General features: G+C 40.9%; 1 protein-coding gene across 2 annotated transcripts; it reads right to left on the bottom strand.

The window, feature by feature from the left end:
• Positions 1-877: 877 nt before the first annotated feature.
• c9orf72 (C9orf72-SMCR8 complex subunit) lies at positions 878-12,063 on the bottom strand. Of its 2 annotated transcripts, XM_070920581.1 has the most exons (9): positions 11,617-12,063; positions 10,236-10,331; positions 9,743-9,807; positions 9,051-9,123; positions 8,183-8,299; positions 7,097-7,332; positions 6,897-6,954; positions 5,841-5,950; positions 878-1,924 (listed from the first exon to the last, which is right to left on the bottom strand). In XM_070920581.1, the coding sequence occupies exons 1-9, from the start codon at positions 12,061-12,063 to the stop codon at positions 1,738-1,740; spliced, it is 1,389 nt and encodes a 462-aa protein (XP_070776682.1). In that variant the 3' UTR covers positions 878-1,737. The 2 variants fall into 2 exon arrangements, with proteins under 2 accessions (XP_070776682.1, XP_070776683.1); XM_070920582.1 differs by lacking the exons at positions 878-1,924; positions 5,841-5,950 and adding an exon at positions 5,955-6,044.
• Between the last annotated feature and the right edge of the window lie 3,826 nt (positions 12,064-15,889).

The following is a 15,889-nucleotide window of genomic DNA, read 5'->3' as shown; positions in this document are numbered from 1 at the left end:
TTGTCAAGTGGTAGTTGGTCAGCCAAATTTGAGCTTGCCAGTAGAAATCAGAGAGTGATGTTTGAGTAAGATTTCTCTTTCCGTCAGCAGTGCTGTATAAGTAGGTGGTGGTTCTGAGGGCCAAGCTAGAGAGGGCGCACATAAGTTCCAGTTACAGGGGGCCAGCGTTCCTAATGCTGAACTAAAAAACAGTATTCATTTGCTCGTGTTTTACCCTGCTCCATCGTGCCCGTTGTGCCTAGAACAATTTCTGGTATTTCACTGATTTAACTTTCAAGGCACGACTCGTGGTCCCTGAACACATCTAAGAGCTTTTTAACCTCATGGAGTCAGAGCTTAGCCTGATGTCTGACGGTGAATGGATGATTTGTTATCATGGCCCCCTTCAGCTTTGGAACTTGCTGTTTGAGGAGCTTGAGCTGGCCAACTTTTACATCATTTGTTCCTCTCGTCTCAAATCATACTTTATTCTTAAACGGATTACTTCATGTGCCACGGTAGCGGGGTGGCTCAAGGGATATCAGTCTGTTGGTCAGTCCACCACTTTGGTCCACACTGAAATATTTCTACAACTCCTGGATGGACTGCCAAGCAATTCTGTACAGACATTCATGGTGCCCAAAAGATTAATTCTAGAAACGTTGGCGAACCACTGACTTTTCCTCTTAGTGCCACCAGCTGGTCAAAGTTTTCACTTATTCACTGAAATTGCTCATAATGCAGCAGATGGATTATTACAACATTTTGAAGACATTTATGGCATTTGTTGCATTTCTGCTAAACATGGTCTGTCTTTCTCAAGCGGGAACAAATGTTCTGCATTCAAAATGATATGTAAATACAGGGAAAATGGAGAATGGCACATTATCAACTCAATATATAACAATGTCAAAACAATGAGCATTTTTGGAAGCAAAACTCAAAAGCACACAAACTAGTTTGATTGACTTTAAGAACAAAGCAAATGTATGTTTGCAGTAGAGATGGATAATCCTAACAGTAAATAGCTGGGTTGTTGCTTTGGGAGTAAAAATCATAAAAAGAAACTCACTGTCTGCAACACACACAGATCTGCTTTGTCAGGAGGGATTGTGATAAGATTTCATGTACAGTGCTTTGTCTTTGTCTTTAATGAAATTCCTGTGCTTCATTATTCACAACTGTTGTAATGTAATTTGTAATGTCGTAATGACCATTCACATTCAGCACACGGGTTCAGTAACTGAAATTGGAAAACAAAAAGGCAATCCACAAGTTCAAAAGGTTCAAAGGCCAACTGAGGGTGTCGTGTAACACAGGCAGTGAAGAAACTAATAACTCATGTTTTAATAAATATAATTTCTAATTAAATTGCAATTGTCCTGGTGGGCACCTCAGCCAATTTTAACACCATAAATGAATACAGACCCTTTTATTAACAGAAGGCATGGAACAATTGGCATGGAATAATTCATCCCGCAGAGAATAATTTAAATCTTCTAAAAACATTTAACTCACATTATGCTTACAGTTGATCAAGGCAATATATCAAAACCTTAATTCTAATGGCTCATAACAGCAGTAACATTAAGTTTTTGAAATCATGCCTCGTATCGATCATTTCAGCAAAGCAGAAACAAATATTCAGGCTAACGGTCGTCTCGTCTCAAGTACACGTGCATGCATTCACGTAACAATAAAACAATATAACCAAATGTTTTCCATTAACCGTCCGATACATAAAGTGCAGGTGTAGGGTCAAAAGCTCATGAGCACGTCTCGTTCCTGCATGCTGGTGAAGAATGGCTTCCCAAACACAAACGAGTGCAGTCCTGCCCTCAGCTTCTCTGCCAAGGCCATCACAATGTACAGGTCTCCTTCCACCGCCAGATCCAGGTCCGTCTTTAAATTGCGCAAGGATCGAAACGGCTTCTTCCCTTTTTGCCTGTGAAGGGAGGCGGAGAGACATTGTAGTGTAAGTCAAGAGGGTTTGCAAGTTTGCATTAGCATCTAGTTGGGTTGCAGCTGTGCACAGGAATACCACGCCACCATGAATTATGTATGCTGCTACAGGATGGCAACTGAGCATAAACAATCTTGTCAAGGCACCTGTAAAATAGCATGCCCTTAGACCTCAGGCTGTTAGCAACACCATAAACAAAGCTTTTATGCTTTCGCACGAGCGCACAAATAATGGTTTGGCTTGTGTAGTTGTGATATATTCAGGCATTTACTATTTATGGGAACAAATGGAAGTCAAAATAACATCTCTGGAACCATTCTAAGCAATTAGACATGGGAGGAAAAATGCAATCAAAGTAATGTTGTAACGCAATATCTAGTCACCCCAAAAAAATCAACTGAAGGTCTGTATTATATTTCATATGAATGAATATATTACAGCATTGTGTTCCTTTTTATGATCTACAGTTGAACATGCAGCTGTCATGGTGCCCAGTGGAATTGTGATCCCTTGTGCATATCTGCCATTTTCTTCACTCTGTGCCCTCCCTCAACACATATCTGATGTGTTGGTTATAAAGTAAAACACCTATCTCGTGCCGTTTCTCTATTTTCTTTTCCTCCTGAATTTCTTAAATATGTATAAGCATAGCATACTTTAAAGAAATCTCCTCTTTGTGAACTTTAAACTGTGCATCCACTCTTGGGAGTTAACTGCCGTTTAAGAGTAAATCTTTCATAAGATTAGAGCTCCACAACCACTTCCTCTGGAGACCAGGAGGTTTTAAATGTAGGTGGGTTTTTTTTGCACATCCAGCAGATACGGAGCAACATTAACATTCATTTGGAGTTGTGTTTCTGGCCGCCTGATAAATGTAAGTCATATATTCACTCTCCTTTTTAGCTCTGTTTTTGGTCCCCGCCAACTCCTGAGGGAAATATCTGGCTCTTTAGCTGCTAAACGCTCCACTCTGTTCACCAGCGAGTCGCTAACTGTGCTTGTCTGCTGTTTGGTGCAGAGCAGGAAGTGTACACTGGTTTTATCTGAGTTTTTTCCCCCACTAAAAACAGCCTGTTGCAGCTGGAAACGATGCTAATGAGAGCTGTGAGAGTGAATGAAAAACAGTTCAGTTGTGGGCTGTAGACTCAAAACAACAAGCTGAAAGACGCTAAAGGGAACCGCAGAGTTCATTGTTAATAGAAAACTATTAATTAGTCAGCTTTAGAATAATTACATTTTTGATAAGATGACACAAAACCAACACTGCTTTTCTTGTGTGAGTATAATATTTGGTATATTAGCATTCTTTGTGCATGCAGACTTATTTGCATTTACTGATGCAACAATGCACGAACTTTCAGCAAGCCCAGCGTCTCATGTGATGCTGTGTCATCTAGTTTGTACTGTGGAGTTCACTTTGAGTGTAAATGATCTCAAAAAGTCTAACAATTTCAAAATAGATCACTGGCTACGTAATGTTTCTCATAGCCAGGCTACTGATGAGGATTTATATTTACATTTTATGTGAATTCAATGTTTCTGAGAGTCATCAACAAATACTTGCGCACAATAGAGAAGCGTTTGCATAAGTCCTCAAATGTCTTTTGTAAACAAGTGAAAAGCCAAATCATGGAGCGACTGCTGTCCTAAAAAGGAGTGGGAAGGTCAGTCCACTGTCGGGGAGCACAGAAGGAGCTGAGTCACGCCCAGATGGAGCGACGACGAGGTCGCCACAGGGAGGGTGGCATGAAAAAAAATTGGGCAAAGCTGAAGACACGGTGGGCTGCAGTGTCTCAGATGAATTGTTGGGGCTTAAGAAGGGGCTTCTGGAGCGGCACCAGAAGGTGGTCACTGTAACCCTGATGGGACTAGAGCGTGACAAGAGAGACAATTATTTCCTTTACAAGGAACTGAAGAAGGTCCCCACAGAGGAGGGCAATTCCATGGATTTAGTGGAGTGTAAAGCGACTGTACTGTTTTCTAACTTGTTTCATCGTTTAGTGGATATTCTGGTAACTGCCTAAATGAGAGAGGCAGTAATGCAGAGTCTGGTGCGAGGCCATCGAAAGCTGCCAGGTCACCTTGCAACCCTGGCGTACAGTCTCATTTCTGTGCCCGAGGAGGTTCCAGAGAAATTAGCATTTCTTGTCAGTGATCAAATGTTGATCATAAAAACATCATTTAGTGTTTCGATGATGATGATGAAGGGGGGGGGGGTCATCTCTCACCCCGCACCAGACTCCCAACACCAATCACCACCATCACTCACCATCAACCACGCTATATTTTGTTCATGTCATTTAAGGTATCTTTCGGTATATACAAACTAGGGCCGCAACTAACGAATAATTTGTTATCATTGACTAATCTGTTGATTATGTTTTTGATTATTCATTTAAGATATAAAATGTAAGAAAAAGAGCCCAAGTTAACATCTTCAAATTGCCAGACTACATTTACAATCAAATACAAAGCCAAAATGATCAAATATTAAGCCTTTTTGCTTGATTATCACAATTGTTGTGGATTCATTTTTAGCCAATAATTCTAGCACCATTACATGAATAATACTGCTTTGCATGACTTCAGTGGTACCAAGGATGCTACACTTCACAGTCTTTCCCCCACTGAATGTATAACTTGTTGTCTATTCATGTTTGGTGTAATATTTTATGCACAAAGGCCCCTAACTACTAAAGGTCTGCAATGGTGCACGTCTTCAGCGTCCTCGTGACTTTTTTTCTGCGCAACTATCAAATAGGAAAATCCTTTTCTGAACTGAAAGACAGACTTTTTGTGCTCCTCGCCACATGCATATACATTATGAGGCGTGTGCCTTTTGAAGGGCGAAAACGAAAGAGGGGAATATTAATATATTCCACTTCTTCCACCAGACAGGAAAGTGCTGACATCACCCTGATTTAACAATCAGATAAAAGCATGTCGTAACGTTGACGTGTGAGGACATGGCTGCTATTGTGGTGAAACAAGAGGGAGAGGCAGATCATGAAAGTAGAATAATGGCTGTTGCCGTTAGGTTACTACAAAAATATGTCATCTCATCATCTTTCCAGGCTCACAGGGGGGACAGACACACTGTTGGCTGGAAACGTGCTCTCACACACACACACACACACACACACAAACACACACACAAACACACACACACAACTGTGGATACAGAAATACAGAAATGAAAAAGCGTTGCATATTTTCTGTTCTGGGAAGAATAAAGTCTTAAGTCCTTGGAGTATCAAAGTGATTGTAAATGATTCCACTACAGTCAGGACAGGACACCTCAACAATGGAAAAATGTGATCTTGTAGAATGTCTTTTTAATTACCTTTTGCAAGTATCTTCAGACTGCACCTAAACACCCAGCAGCTGAAGTTTCTCAGTCACTGCTTGTCAGCTTGTTCAGATCAGGGTGAAGGACGACTCACTTGATCATATAAGGTTTTTCTACTGCTCAGCGTCATGGTGCCTGTGTTCTTTGCACTACTTCTTCTGCAAAAAGTAGCCTGCATATTCCCCTCTGTGTGTTTCTCAACATACTGCTCTTCATCTTGATTTAAGTGCCCCCCTCCCTCTGCGTCCAAAACATTGTGGTGGTTTAGATCCCTGAGGGTGTGGGATCTCCCCGCACCTGTGTGTTCCCCTCCCGCCGCCCCGCTGTCCATCTAGTGGTGTTTGACACAGACTACAAGGCTTTGGGTATTTCTGGCTGTGTATTGTGGGGGGGCAGTGGGGCACAAAGTCAGCAGCTGCAGTGCAAAGTGACAGCACAAGAAAAATGGTAGAAAGCAAATGACTTATCAGCTGATGTGTGATTGTGTCTATTTCCACACAATAGTCCTTTTTGTTATTTGAATTAAAGTCTTTTAGTGGCAGCTCTTACGTCTCGTCCTCGATGTACTTGAGCAGTGTGAGGGCCTTCCTGTGGAGCAGCAGCAGGAACTGGGCCAGATAGGTGCTCCGCAGGGACAGGCCTGGCTTCAGCATGAACACCTGGGTACGACACAGGATGTCAATTAGTAGTCCAGGCTACGGCTCTGCTGGAAAAGGTTGGACTAATACACTCCCCCCTTTCCTTCGTGCTAACCTTGAGAAACAAACATATTGCGGTTGTCATGTAAAAATACTCGCCACGACTCTGGGAGCACTTTTGTGGAAATGGGTGATGGGTTGTGACCCTTGGGAATAAATTGTGCTGTTTTGTATCCATGGACTCTAGAGATCATACCAGCGAGGTGGGAGCACATCATTCAAGTATTTGCTACAGCCAGATAAAAGGCATGGCCATAAACAGCAACAGGTAGCCAAAAACGCCAAAAAGTACCAGATTCACTTCCACTGCAGTGACATCATTTGAAAGCAGACAGCCTTATGAGTCTTTCTGAGTAAACCATTTACGAGCTTAATATCACTGCAACAACATTTTGTAATAGGAATGCACACAAACCGAACAGAATATAACTACGTACATTTTCATCATATTCTTGCTCTCTGTAAGTTTAGTTCAGACTCACTTTGACCAATTCTGACTTTTTAAGAGTAAACTCCACAGAGTTACCTTTCAGAGGATCGTGAACAGTAACTGTTTTATTTATTCATTTCCAGGCTTGTGTGATAAGAAGGGGGTGCGTGTTAATGGCTTAAACAATGCTGAGCTCTAATGTGCTTCAACTTGGTGTAGAAGAATCATTTACATTCCTCTCACAGAGCACAGCAGGCCTGAGAGGACAATGTTAGAGAGTACATTTATTTATTGATATCTTTATTATGAAAATAATAAGAATGTTGTTGTTGTGGTTTTTATTATGTTCCGTTACTATTTTTGTCTATATGTTGCAGGGTTTACTTTCTCCTTTTCTTGTTTCTTCTGACTTGCTTTTTTTCCTCTTTTCATTGAAACAATAAAGAATAATAGGGCGTAGTGTTGCTATATTCTTACCTCGTCTATAAACGACTTCACCAAAGAGTCTTTGTGCATGACGTCTTGAAATATATTCCTAAGGAAATAGGCATTGTGGTTAATGTGAGAGGAATTCTCTAAAACAAAGCAAATAAAAGTGTATTAAACATGTAGAACTTCCATGTAACCCACAAATACAACATATAGTGTGTGTGTGTGTGTGTGTGTGTGTGGCTTACAGGTCGGGTGTGAAGGTTTCATCGGTGTGAAAGACTGTGTCGGGGGGGATGTCCTCCTCGCTGTCTGTCTTCCAGAGTGCACTTAGCTCCGACCGCATGTAGCGCCGCTGGTTGTACGTGTGCTCGTGGCACGGCGGCATCTGCTTGACTGTGTTGATGTCGACGTCGATGTGCGTGGTCGGGTAAGGCGAGTAGAGCACCTGGCGGAAGGGCAGGACGAAGCTGCCCGTGGAGTCCTGGGAATGAAGAAAAAAAAAGAAAGGGGAAAGTCCATATGACAACCTGTCAACCCTCAGGTAGTCTCACGACCTGGTCTGACTGGTTTTTATTTGATGTGTAAGAAGATGTTTAATATTGTGAGAGCACAGAGCTGTATTCTATAAGAAGAAACAGTAGGAAGCTCCTTGCTTGGAAAAAGTTAAATTATTTATTAGAACTACTGACCTGCATATATAAACAAAACACCATACATAAACAAAGAATGAACGTAAATAATTTCACTTTTTACAAGCAAGTAGCTTCTAATTCAGTTTCTTTTGTTTTGTGCATTTTCTGTGGAGATCTATGAGATGATCCTGCAGGAGCAGCCGGTGTGTACCATACCGACTCTTTATGGTTGAACTAAGTTTTCTACTGCTTCTTATGCAGTTCTCATTCTGTTCTCGTTGACATAAAGAGCCATCTGTATCGTTAAGCCTCGCAAAACAGCAGTAAACAATATGGCCACTTCTCTAAAACTTTGCTGACGTTCTCAAAATTCTCAGTTCTACACTTGACACTAAGTAATTGTAATGTAGAAAACTGTGAGTAGAAGAAGAAGAAACATTTGGAACGATGTCAATTTCTTAATTTGCACACCACAGTTGGATGATTAAAAATAAAAACCCTATGAAGACAACACAAATAAGCTGCGTGTTTTAAAACTTCTGAATCGTATGCAGCGTAGTAATAAAAATGTCTAATTGCAACAATTTCAGGTCGGAACAACAGACCGGGCAACATCAAACAAGCAGGAAAAACAGAACAATAACCAGGATCTAATTCAAATCACACTGTACTGTGTAATGAGAGGGAAGAGGTGGCTACCTTGAGCAGACCCTGAACGAACAGGCCTGTGTCATATTTGAAGGAAGAGTCAGTCCTGCAGAGGCGAGAGCACTTCCTCTCAGCCGGGGTGAGGAAGAGGCAGAGAGTCCGCACAATCTGTAAAAAAAAAAAAAATTAATAATAATAACTCGATTTCAGCCCTTTCACACAGTGTGTTCAATTGCAAGGAAAACAGGTTTGGCCATATTTTGCTAAAGCGTGAAATAACTGCAACAATTTGCCATTATAAGGGTTGTGAATCTATGCTACCCTGCTGTATTAGGTTTCCCTTTTGAAAACATGGATAGAAATTAAAAGTGTGCTGGATTCCTGCACACTGCCAGCAAAGAATCTATTTAAGAAGCTACATTTCAGCACAAAATGTGCTAAAGAAGATACATTTTGATTGTAGACCCTAATCTGGCATTAGGCTTGAGGCCAGTTGTTAGATGCAAATAAAAGTCTTGATTTAATTGGTGCTTGGTTCAGGCCTAAAGCCAATAAAACTCCAAATGAAGGCTGTGCACCTCTTTGATATTCACTGGGTAAAATGTTAGTAGCTGTTTTCTGCTGCAGATTTCTTGAACAAACATATCTTGTGCAATATAGGCTTTCCTTCTTGGTTAGCGTGTCTTCTTTTAATTCCGAGTAGCTTAAATGCTTTCTCATGTGACCTCCATCTTTTTGGAAGCAGTTGCAGCAGTAACTGTGCTGCCCAGCCAAGACAGACATTCAAAATACTGACACAAGCAGTAACAGAGACTGAAAAAGAAACTCAAAACAACAGCACAAACACTTCAAAACGTTTTAAATTATGTAGATGCATTACAAATGTGTCTGTGTGCAGCCACTAATCCGGTACATTTACCTTATTTACTTTCTCCGGGTTGCTTCCAACCACTATCGAACAGCCGCAAGTCTGCAGATGAGAGCTGATGGCCCTGAACCCCGGAGACAAAAGACATGCAAATTAGAGCCAATTAGCGTCATTAGCATTGCTGTGATTATTAGATTGAGACAGAGGAACTGGGTCCGAGAAAATGTATGAGGTTTTACATAAGAAGAATTAAGATAGTAACTGGCTCTGGGCCTTAACTGTAAATTTTTATGTAGTTTGGTTCATATTTTGACCTTTTGAATGTATTCTTAGGAATTAAATAGTCCATTTCACATCTGAATTCATCATTTTATTGGTCACAAAAAATAACAATGATGCCTTTTAATCTTGCATTACCTCAAATACACAACTACTCTGCTATTCTCTTCTTATTAAAAAGCTATAAATATCCTTTAGATTCAAGTAAATTATATACTTCCAGTGCACACATGCTTTGTCATCTCCACAGGACACTGAACTAATCTCAACTCTCAGCAACTGGGAGCTTCATAGCCGGAATGGACTTTTCGGACTCTCAACACTAACAGCGATTTAGCTTTCGTCCCTTCTCTGGAGGAAACTTCGGCTAAGTGGAGAGCCATTACTCATCATTGGAAGGTTGATGGGTGTTAAATGGGCATTGTTCATCATCTGTCTCCATTTGCCTGTACCGGGGTGCTTACTTGTGGAGGAAATCCTCGTGGCAGCTGTCCCCGATGTCATCATCATTTAGCACGGTGTCTTTTATCTACTCAGCGGGAGTGAAACAAATGAGTCATTTTTAAAATTGGTCTCAAACAAACACAAAAGTGCTGACGGGCACATCTACAGGCACCGCGGTGAATATAAGATGCAAAAACACCATCGTGTAACAGTGGAGGACACAGCAAGAAAGATTCTAGAGAGCTTCTTTGTGCTGCTTTTTTATGCATTTGAATATTAAAAAGGGAACAAATGTGTCAAATCACACTGGGTGGTAATCTAGGCGGAGGACCTGGATCATTTAAACCTCTTGGAGAGTTGGAGTCATATGCAATTGTATTCAATAAAGAGATCTATTTCTTTTCCTTCAATCACTGACACCGTGGTGTTTAGATGACAGAGCTATTAACTCTGAAAATTCGACAGTGTTTACGAGAGGACGAGATAATGTGCGTGTATGTGTGTGTTGCTCACATCTATATCTTCCGGCACGCTGTATGTCTTCATAGAGGCCAACAGCTCCATGATGGGGACAATCTCCAAGCTCAGCACTGAGATGATGTTGTAGCCCTGAAGTTGAGGGAAAGTGGAAACAGTTAACTCAAGCATCGCACAACGACTTAAGCCAGTTGACTGAGGGGACAGACGACATTCATTTTGGGGCTTTCAAATGGCATGTTCTGCATTTTAATGCATTTTCCTCTATTTACAATAAAGGGAGCTGTTGGCCCAGCTGAGACAAGCTGTGAAAGCTGGAAAAAACAACTGAAAAAAGGGTTACTGTTACTACTGAATTTTGCAAAGTGATATACAGGGTATGGACTCAATAAAACCCATTAGAGCTAGACTGATGAATCGGCTGGGTTGATATATTTAGTTTTACATAGTTTGTCTTCCGGAGAGCACTGAGAAGTTTATTTTTCAACTGTAAAATGTCCCAACCAGTACATATATTGGTCACAATTTGTTTGAAAAAAATTAAAGGGCTCCATGTCAAAAATGCTTGTTTATGTTTTGTGTATATGCAAAAAAAAATTTTCATAGAAGTCAAATGTCTTCAATGTTAAAAAAAGCAGCTGTACAAGATTTTTGCCTAAATAAAATACAATCTAAACTCTAGGCAAAATAATTTCTTAGTGGTAAAGATACACACAGATACATTTTGGTCAATGCCAAAAAAGTACTGAGGATCGATACCAAGCCCTGAGGCCAGTGAGCAGTATTTGTCAGCTTGCAACCAGGCCTCTGATACATACATACATACATGTTTTCAAAGCAAATCAAGAAGACTAACAGGAAGGACAACCAAAAAGGCCAAACTGTGGGTGTACCATACAAAATAAAAAACCTACTAAAATATTTACCATGTCAGGGGGAACAGTCTGGAAGAGAAACTGCGTTCAAAAGGTAAAACTGACAAACAGGGATGTGATGAACGTATGCAGAACAGGCATGCTACTGGTCGACATTCAATCTAATAGACCCGCTTTCACAGCAATGTCTGCAATGGAGATCTATTTTGAGGCCGTTTTTCATCAAGTGTTGAGTGTCACGTTATTTTGTCTACCCGTATTATTACCTGCTCACTGGCTTTCTCTGCAGGAGCCCTCAGAACTAATTAGCTAAATTACTCATCTGACTCGAGAGACTGCAACTTTATTATTCTGCCAATGTTGTTGCAATCCCAAATGGGTAAAACAGAGGTGATATATTACTTAATACCCCCTTTAAAATCAGCAACTAAGGCTGGATCAGTTTAAAGGTATGAAGGGTAACAACTTCCCTACTCTTGTGTGGATACTAAGCGTATGTCCAAGAAGAAGAAATCAAGGGATCAGCAGGAAGAGCAGGGTACCTTCTGCATCCAAATGCGTCCCTTGCGGATAACATGCTTTAGCCTCTCCACACAGATGGTGTGCAGGGGCAGGTAGAAGGCCAGCTCTGTCTGAGGCAGGATAATGGACAAGGCACATGTGTTCTTGTCCCCCTTCAGCTCGCCATCGAAGATGAGAGACACGATGATAACGCCCTTTTCTGCCAGGACAAAGAACTTCACGTCCACAGCGCCACACTCAGCACTACGCAGAATCTCCCCATTGAGTGTATGGTTGGCTAAAAATGTGACCTCTCCATCACTGAGGAACATCAATTGGGCTCCCTTTGGTGTCCAGATGTGGCGCACCCGTGGACCCAGGATGTTGTCCCAGTAAGCAAAGGTGGCAGCCAGCAGCGGGCACTCTCCCTCCACTGCTACCTCTGACTTTGCCACAGCAGGCGACTGGGGTGGACAGCCAGAAGACATTTGTGAGGCTTGGAACCGTCACTGTCTTCCCAAGTGTATGAATGATAATAAACCTACATCATGAACACAAAAAACAACAGTTGAGTTCATACTTCTAGCAAAGGGCAACATTGTGAAAATATTTTCATGTCAATTCTTGGTAAAAAAAACCCCAAAACAAACAAAAAGTAGAATCTATTTCAATTCAAAAGGTCTCCCATCTGATTTTCCACTTATAATTGCGTAATGATCATAAATACCAGTTTTCAGCTCACATAGTACAAGACTAAATAAATCTAGGGCTTTACTTTTAAGTGGAATTGAAAGTGATTCACTTGGGAAGTCAGCTGACGCACCGAAATCCAACTTCTCTTTCCCCACAATGTCGTTTTTGAGAAACAAGGTTTCACCAAACTCCTTTGAAACCAGTGGTAATTTCATGCTTAATTGCTTTATGGCAAAATATACATCTGGAAAAAGCTTTCCCAAAACCATATGGCAGTACTAATAGTATCCTGGGGAAATCGGCATTCATACATAATATACTTAAACTTTATTTCAGTAAAAAGTCTCTTTTTATTTTAATTTTCGCGTCACTATAGCTCACTATGATGAGCTGATGAACTGATGAGGCGTATCAGACACAGCGTTATGTATAATGCTAAATAAGACAATTCAACTGCTACTTGGTTGATAATATACATGCCGAATTTACCAGCAACTCCCGTTAATTTAAGGTGTGTAGCTGATGTGTTGCCAAGTAGCTGTGTATATTCACAGCAAACAACTCGGCTCTATATTAACAGCTTTTATAACCGAAATTAGTGTAACACATTTCACGTTACACAAATAAGAACAGAGCGTAAACAGGCTCAGATTGTAAAATTAAGCAACAATCTAGGGGAGTTGTTCAAGCGTATAGCTTAATGGCAGTATCGGTAAGTAGTAACGTTAAGGAACTAAATAACGTTAGTCAATATTTTGTAGTAACGTAAGGCTAACTAGCGTTAGCCAAACAAACATTGACTTAGCATAGGAATGACAGCGCCATGACTTACTTGTTCGGTCTTTTTGGTGCTATATCGTCACAACACAGCGTTTCTAGAGGAAGAGTTTCAAATGTTGCTGAAAATTCCTCGTTGCATTTTTTCTGTTATTGCCATAGCACGTAACACTTCAATGGTGATTAGCCAGCTGCAGTTTTGTTGTCTTCAAGACACTTCCTAGTACGTCAGGCCTACGTCAACCAAGATAGTGATGCACAGCGTCCTCTAGCGAACGAGGCATGGCCGTGGACAGTGAGCCAATGATGTCATTTTTATTCCAGGCGGCCACCTGCAGAAAATTAGTTATTTAAATTAAATTACATGGAGCCTGGTCATACAAATGGATGTATCTACAGGCAAAACACTTTGTATTTGCCTTTTAATTTCATCTTCTGAGGGCTCATCCATTGCAGGACAATGACAAATCTGTAGAAGAGAGCAATGGGTGACAGTGTGTACAAAACAAAGCAGTTATCCAGTGCCCACTTCCCATCACAGAAATTTTGTTGGAATTACAAATACTATTCACACCTATTGTCAGCGCTGTATAATCACCTACACACTCTATACACACTTGAGCTTACAGCCAATTCACAATATAATTTCTAATGGTCTCAGTAAGACACTAATGGGATGGCTGACGCTGTAGGCTCTAAATGGCTCATCAGCAATTCAGAGACTGAATTGCTCCTGCAAACAGTCAACCCTAATTACGAAACACAATTACACAGGGAGATGAAAATGGTATACTCAGTAGTGCCACCATCTAAGACATATTTGGTGGTGTCCTGTCATTTTAGTGCTTTTTTGCTTTCTTGCCCGGCAACGATGGCGACAAGATTCTAGGAAGTCACTGGACCTGGCCAAGAAATAGTCCTGCACATACCCACTTGTAAAACCATAAATTGTTGTCTTTGTAGTTCAAGTTTTGCACTAATTAAACAAACCTTACCTTTGGACAGAGCCAGGATAGCTGCCCCCCTCCTTTTACATTTAACAGACAGACATGAGAGTGGTTTCAATCTTCATCCAAGTCTAGGCAAGAAAGAGAATAAGTGTATTTCCCAAAATGTCAAACCATTCCTTTAAATAACTTTTGTTACCATTTAATTGATATTGGTGGAGTATAAACACTTGGTTATGTAGCGACTGTAGTGTCCTTCAGCTGAACTCATTGCATCCAGACAGGAGTTGACAGGAGTGTTGCTCTCTCTGAATATTTAGGATATGAGAACTTGGTCTAAATAATACTGAATATTCTTCGACACATTCTTCCTATCATGTGTGTTTCTCCTGTGTTTCCTTTCCTCTGTCCTTTCCCAATGCTTACATTATGACTTTTTATTTTTGTGGAACTCTTTGCCCAACATTTTGTGTCCTATCAAAGCGCCTGCTCCATTTCCTGCCCTTGAGGAACCAGATGAAGAACAAGGCAATGAAAGCCCATTCCCCCCCCAACAGAGCCCAGCAACAACGAACTTGGACAATGTGTGGACGGTCAGCCAGCAAGTCGGCTGAAAAAAAGTTGGCTCCTGCTGAAGTTTTCAAGGTCACTGCCCATCATCGGCCACTCCAAATTGTGTGTACTTCCTTGCCACCCTACTGATGTGATTGCACTCAGTGAGCAGCATTGCAGCTTTACTGCTGCAGCACAGGTGAGAGGCTGATTCCAACAAAGGCTTCCCACTTCTCTGTATTTTTCAGAGACAAAAGGGTAAAACATATGGCGTATTTGTAGAACCCTTTTTAATATTGATGCTACATGTTATTTAGCTCTTTTCTAGCTGTAATTTACAATTGGTGGAATTGTCTATAAATCGTTAATATGTCTTATATTATCTCTGCCCTGATGAAGACCCCTCCAGGTCTTCATTTTTAACCATAATCATGCCCAATTAAAAGGAGTGTAATGTACCTCATCACCTTGCTTTACATAAAAGTGCCTCAAGCTCTTTTCCCCTTCCTGTTATAATTCTTTTTTTTCATCTTCAAAAGCACCTTAAAGCTCAGGATCTCAATTCATGAGAAATTGAAAAAAGGACAAATCTTCATTTTTTCTGTTTATTTTGGGTTAATATTACCACTTGCCACCTATTGTATGTTAGTATAACAATGTAACATGGTGACAGGCTGGCAAAAATACATTACATATGAGATCTAGCTTTTCAGGCACTTTGTGGCTGCAGACCACCACAATGCAATCAGCCTCTCTAACCACCCACAGTCACAACAGACCTGACCAATAACCAACTTACTGGCAACGTTAGCACACTGTAATGGTGTTACTTTGTTCCTTGCAGGTTTTCTTGCACCAGGATCGAGGCTTGGACAATCATGTATGTCGCCCACAATATCCGTGTCTCTAAGTATCACTTTTGGAGGTCTGTTACTACCCACCTGCTTCAGTAGGTGCTAACTCCAGTCTCATGTTCACACATTTGGATCTTTAGATCTCTCTGCCTACACAATATCTTTCTAGGAAATGTAGGGATATATTTCTTAATGTAAAACTTTCTCTGTAAACATTGTTAGGTGGGGTTTAAAGGAATAGTTCACCATTTTGGGAAATATGCTTATCATTGCTGCCCAGAGTTTAATGAAATGATGGATACCGCTCTCATATTTGTTCATTCAATATAAAGCTGGAAGCTTGGGACTGGAAACAGGAGGAACCAGTAAGCCAAAGATCCCAACAGGTCCCCTGTTTTCTGTCTTTATGCTAGACTATGCTATACGTCTCCACATTGTAGTTACATGAAGGGCCATGAGCTTCTCATCTAGTGTGTTCCCCAAAATATTGA

The sequence above is a fragment of the Enoplosus armatus genome, chromosome 15, assembly GCF_043641665.1.
Source record: "Enoplosus armatus isolate fEnoArm2 chromosome 15, fEnoArm2.hap1, whole genome shotgun sequence".
Lineage (NCBI taxonomy): Eukaryota > Metazoa > Chordata > Actinopteri > Centrarchiformes > Enoplosidae > Enoplosus > Enoplosus armatus.
This window is presented reverse-complemented; position numbering and strand designations above follow the sequence as displayed.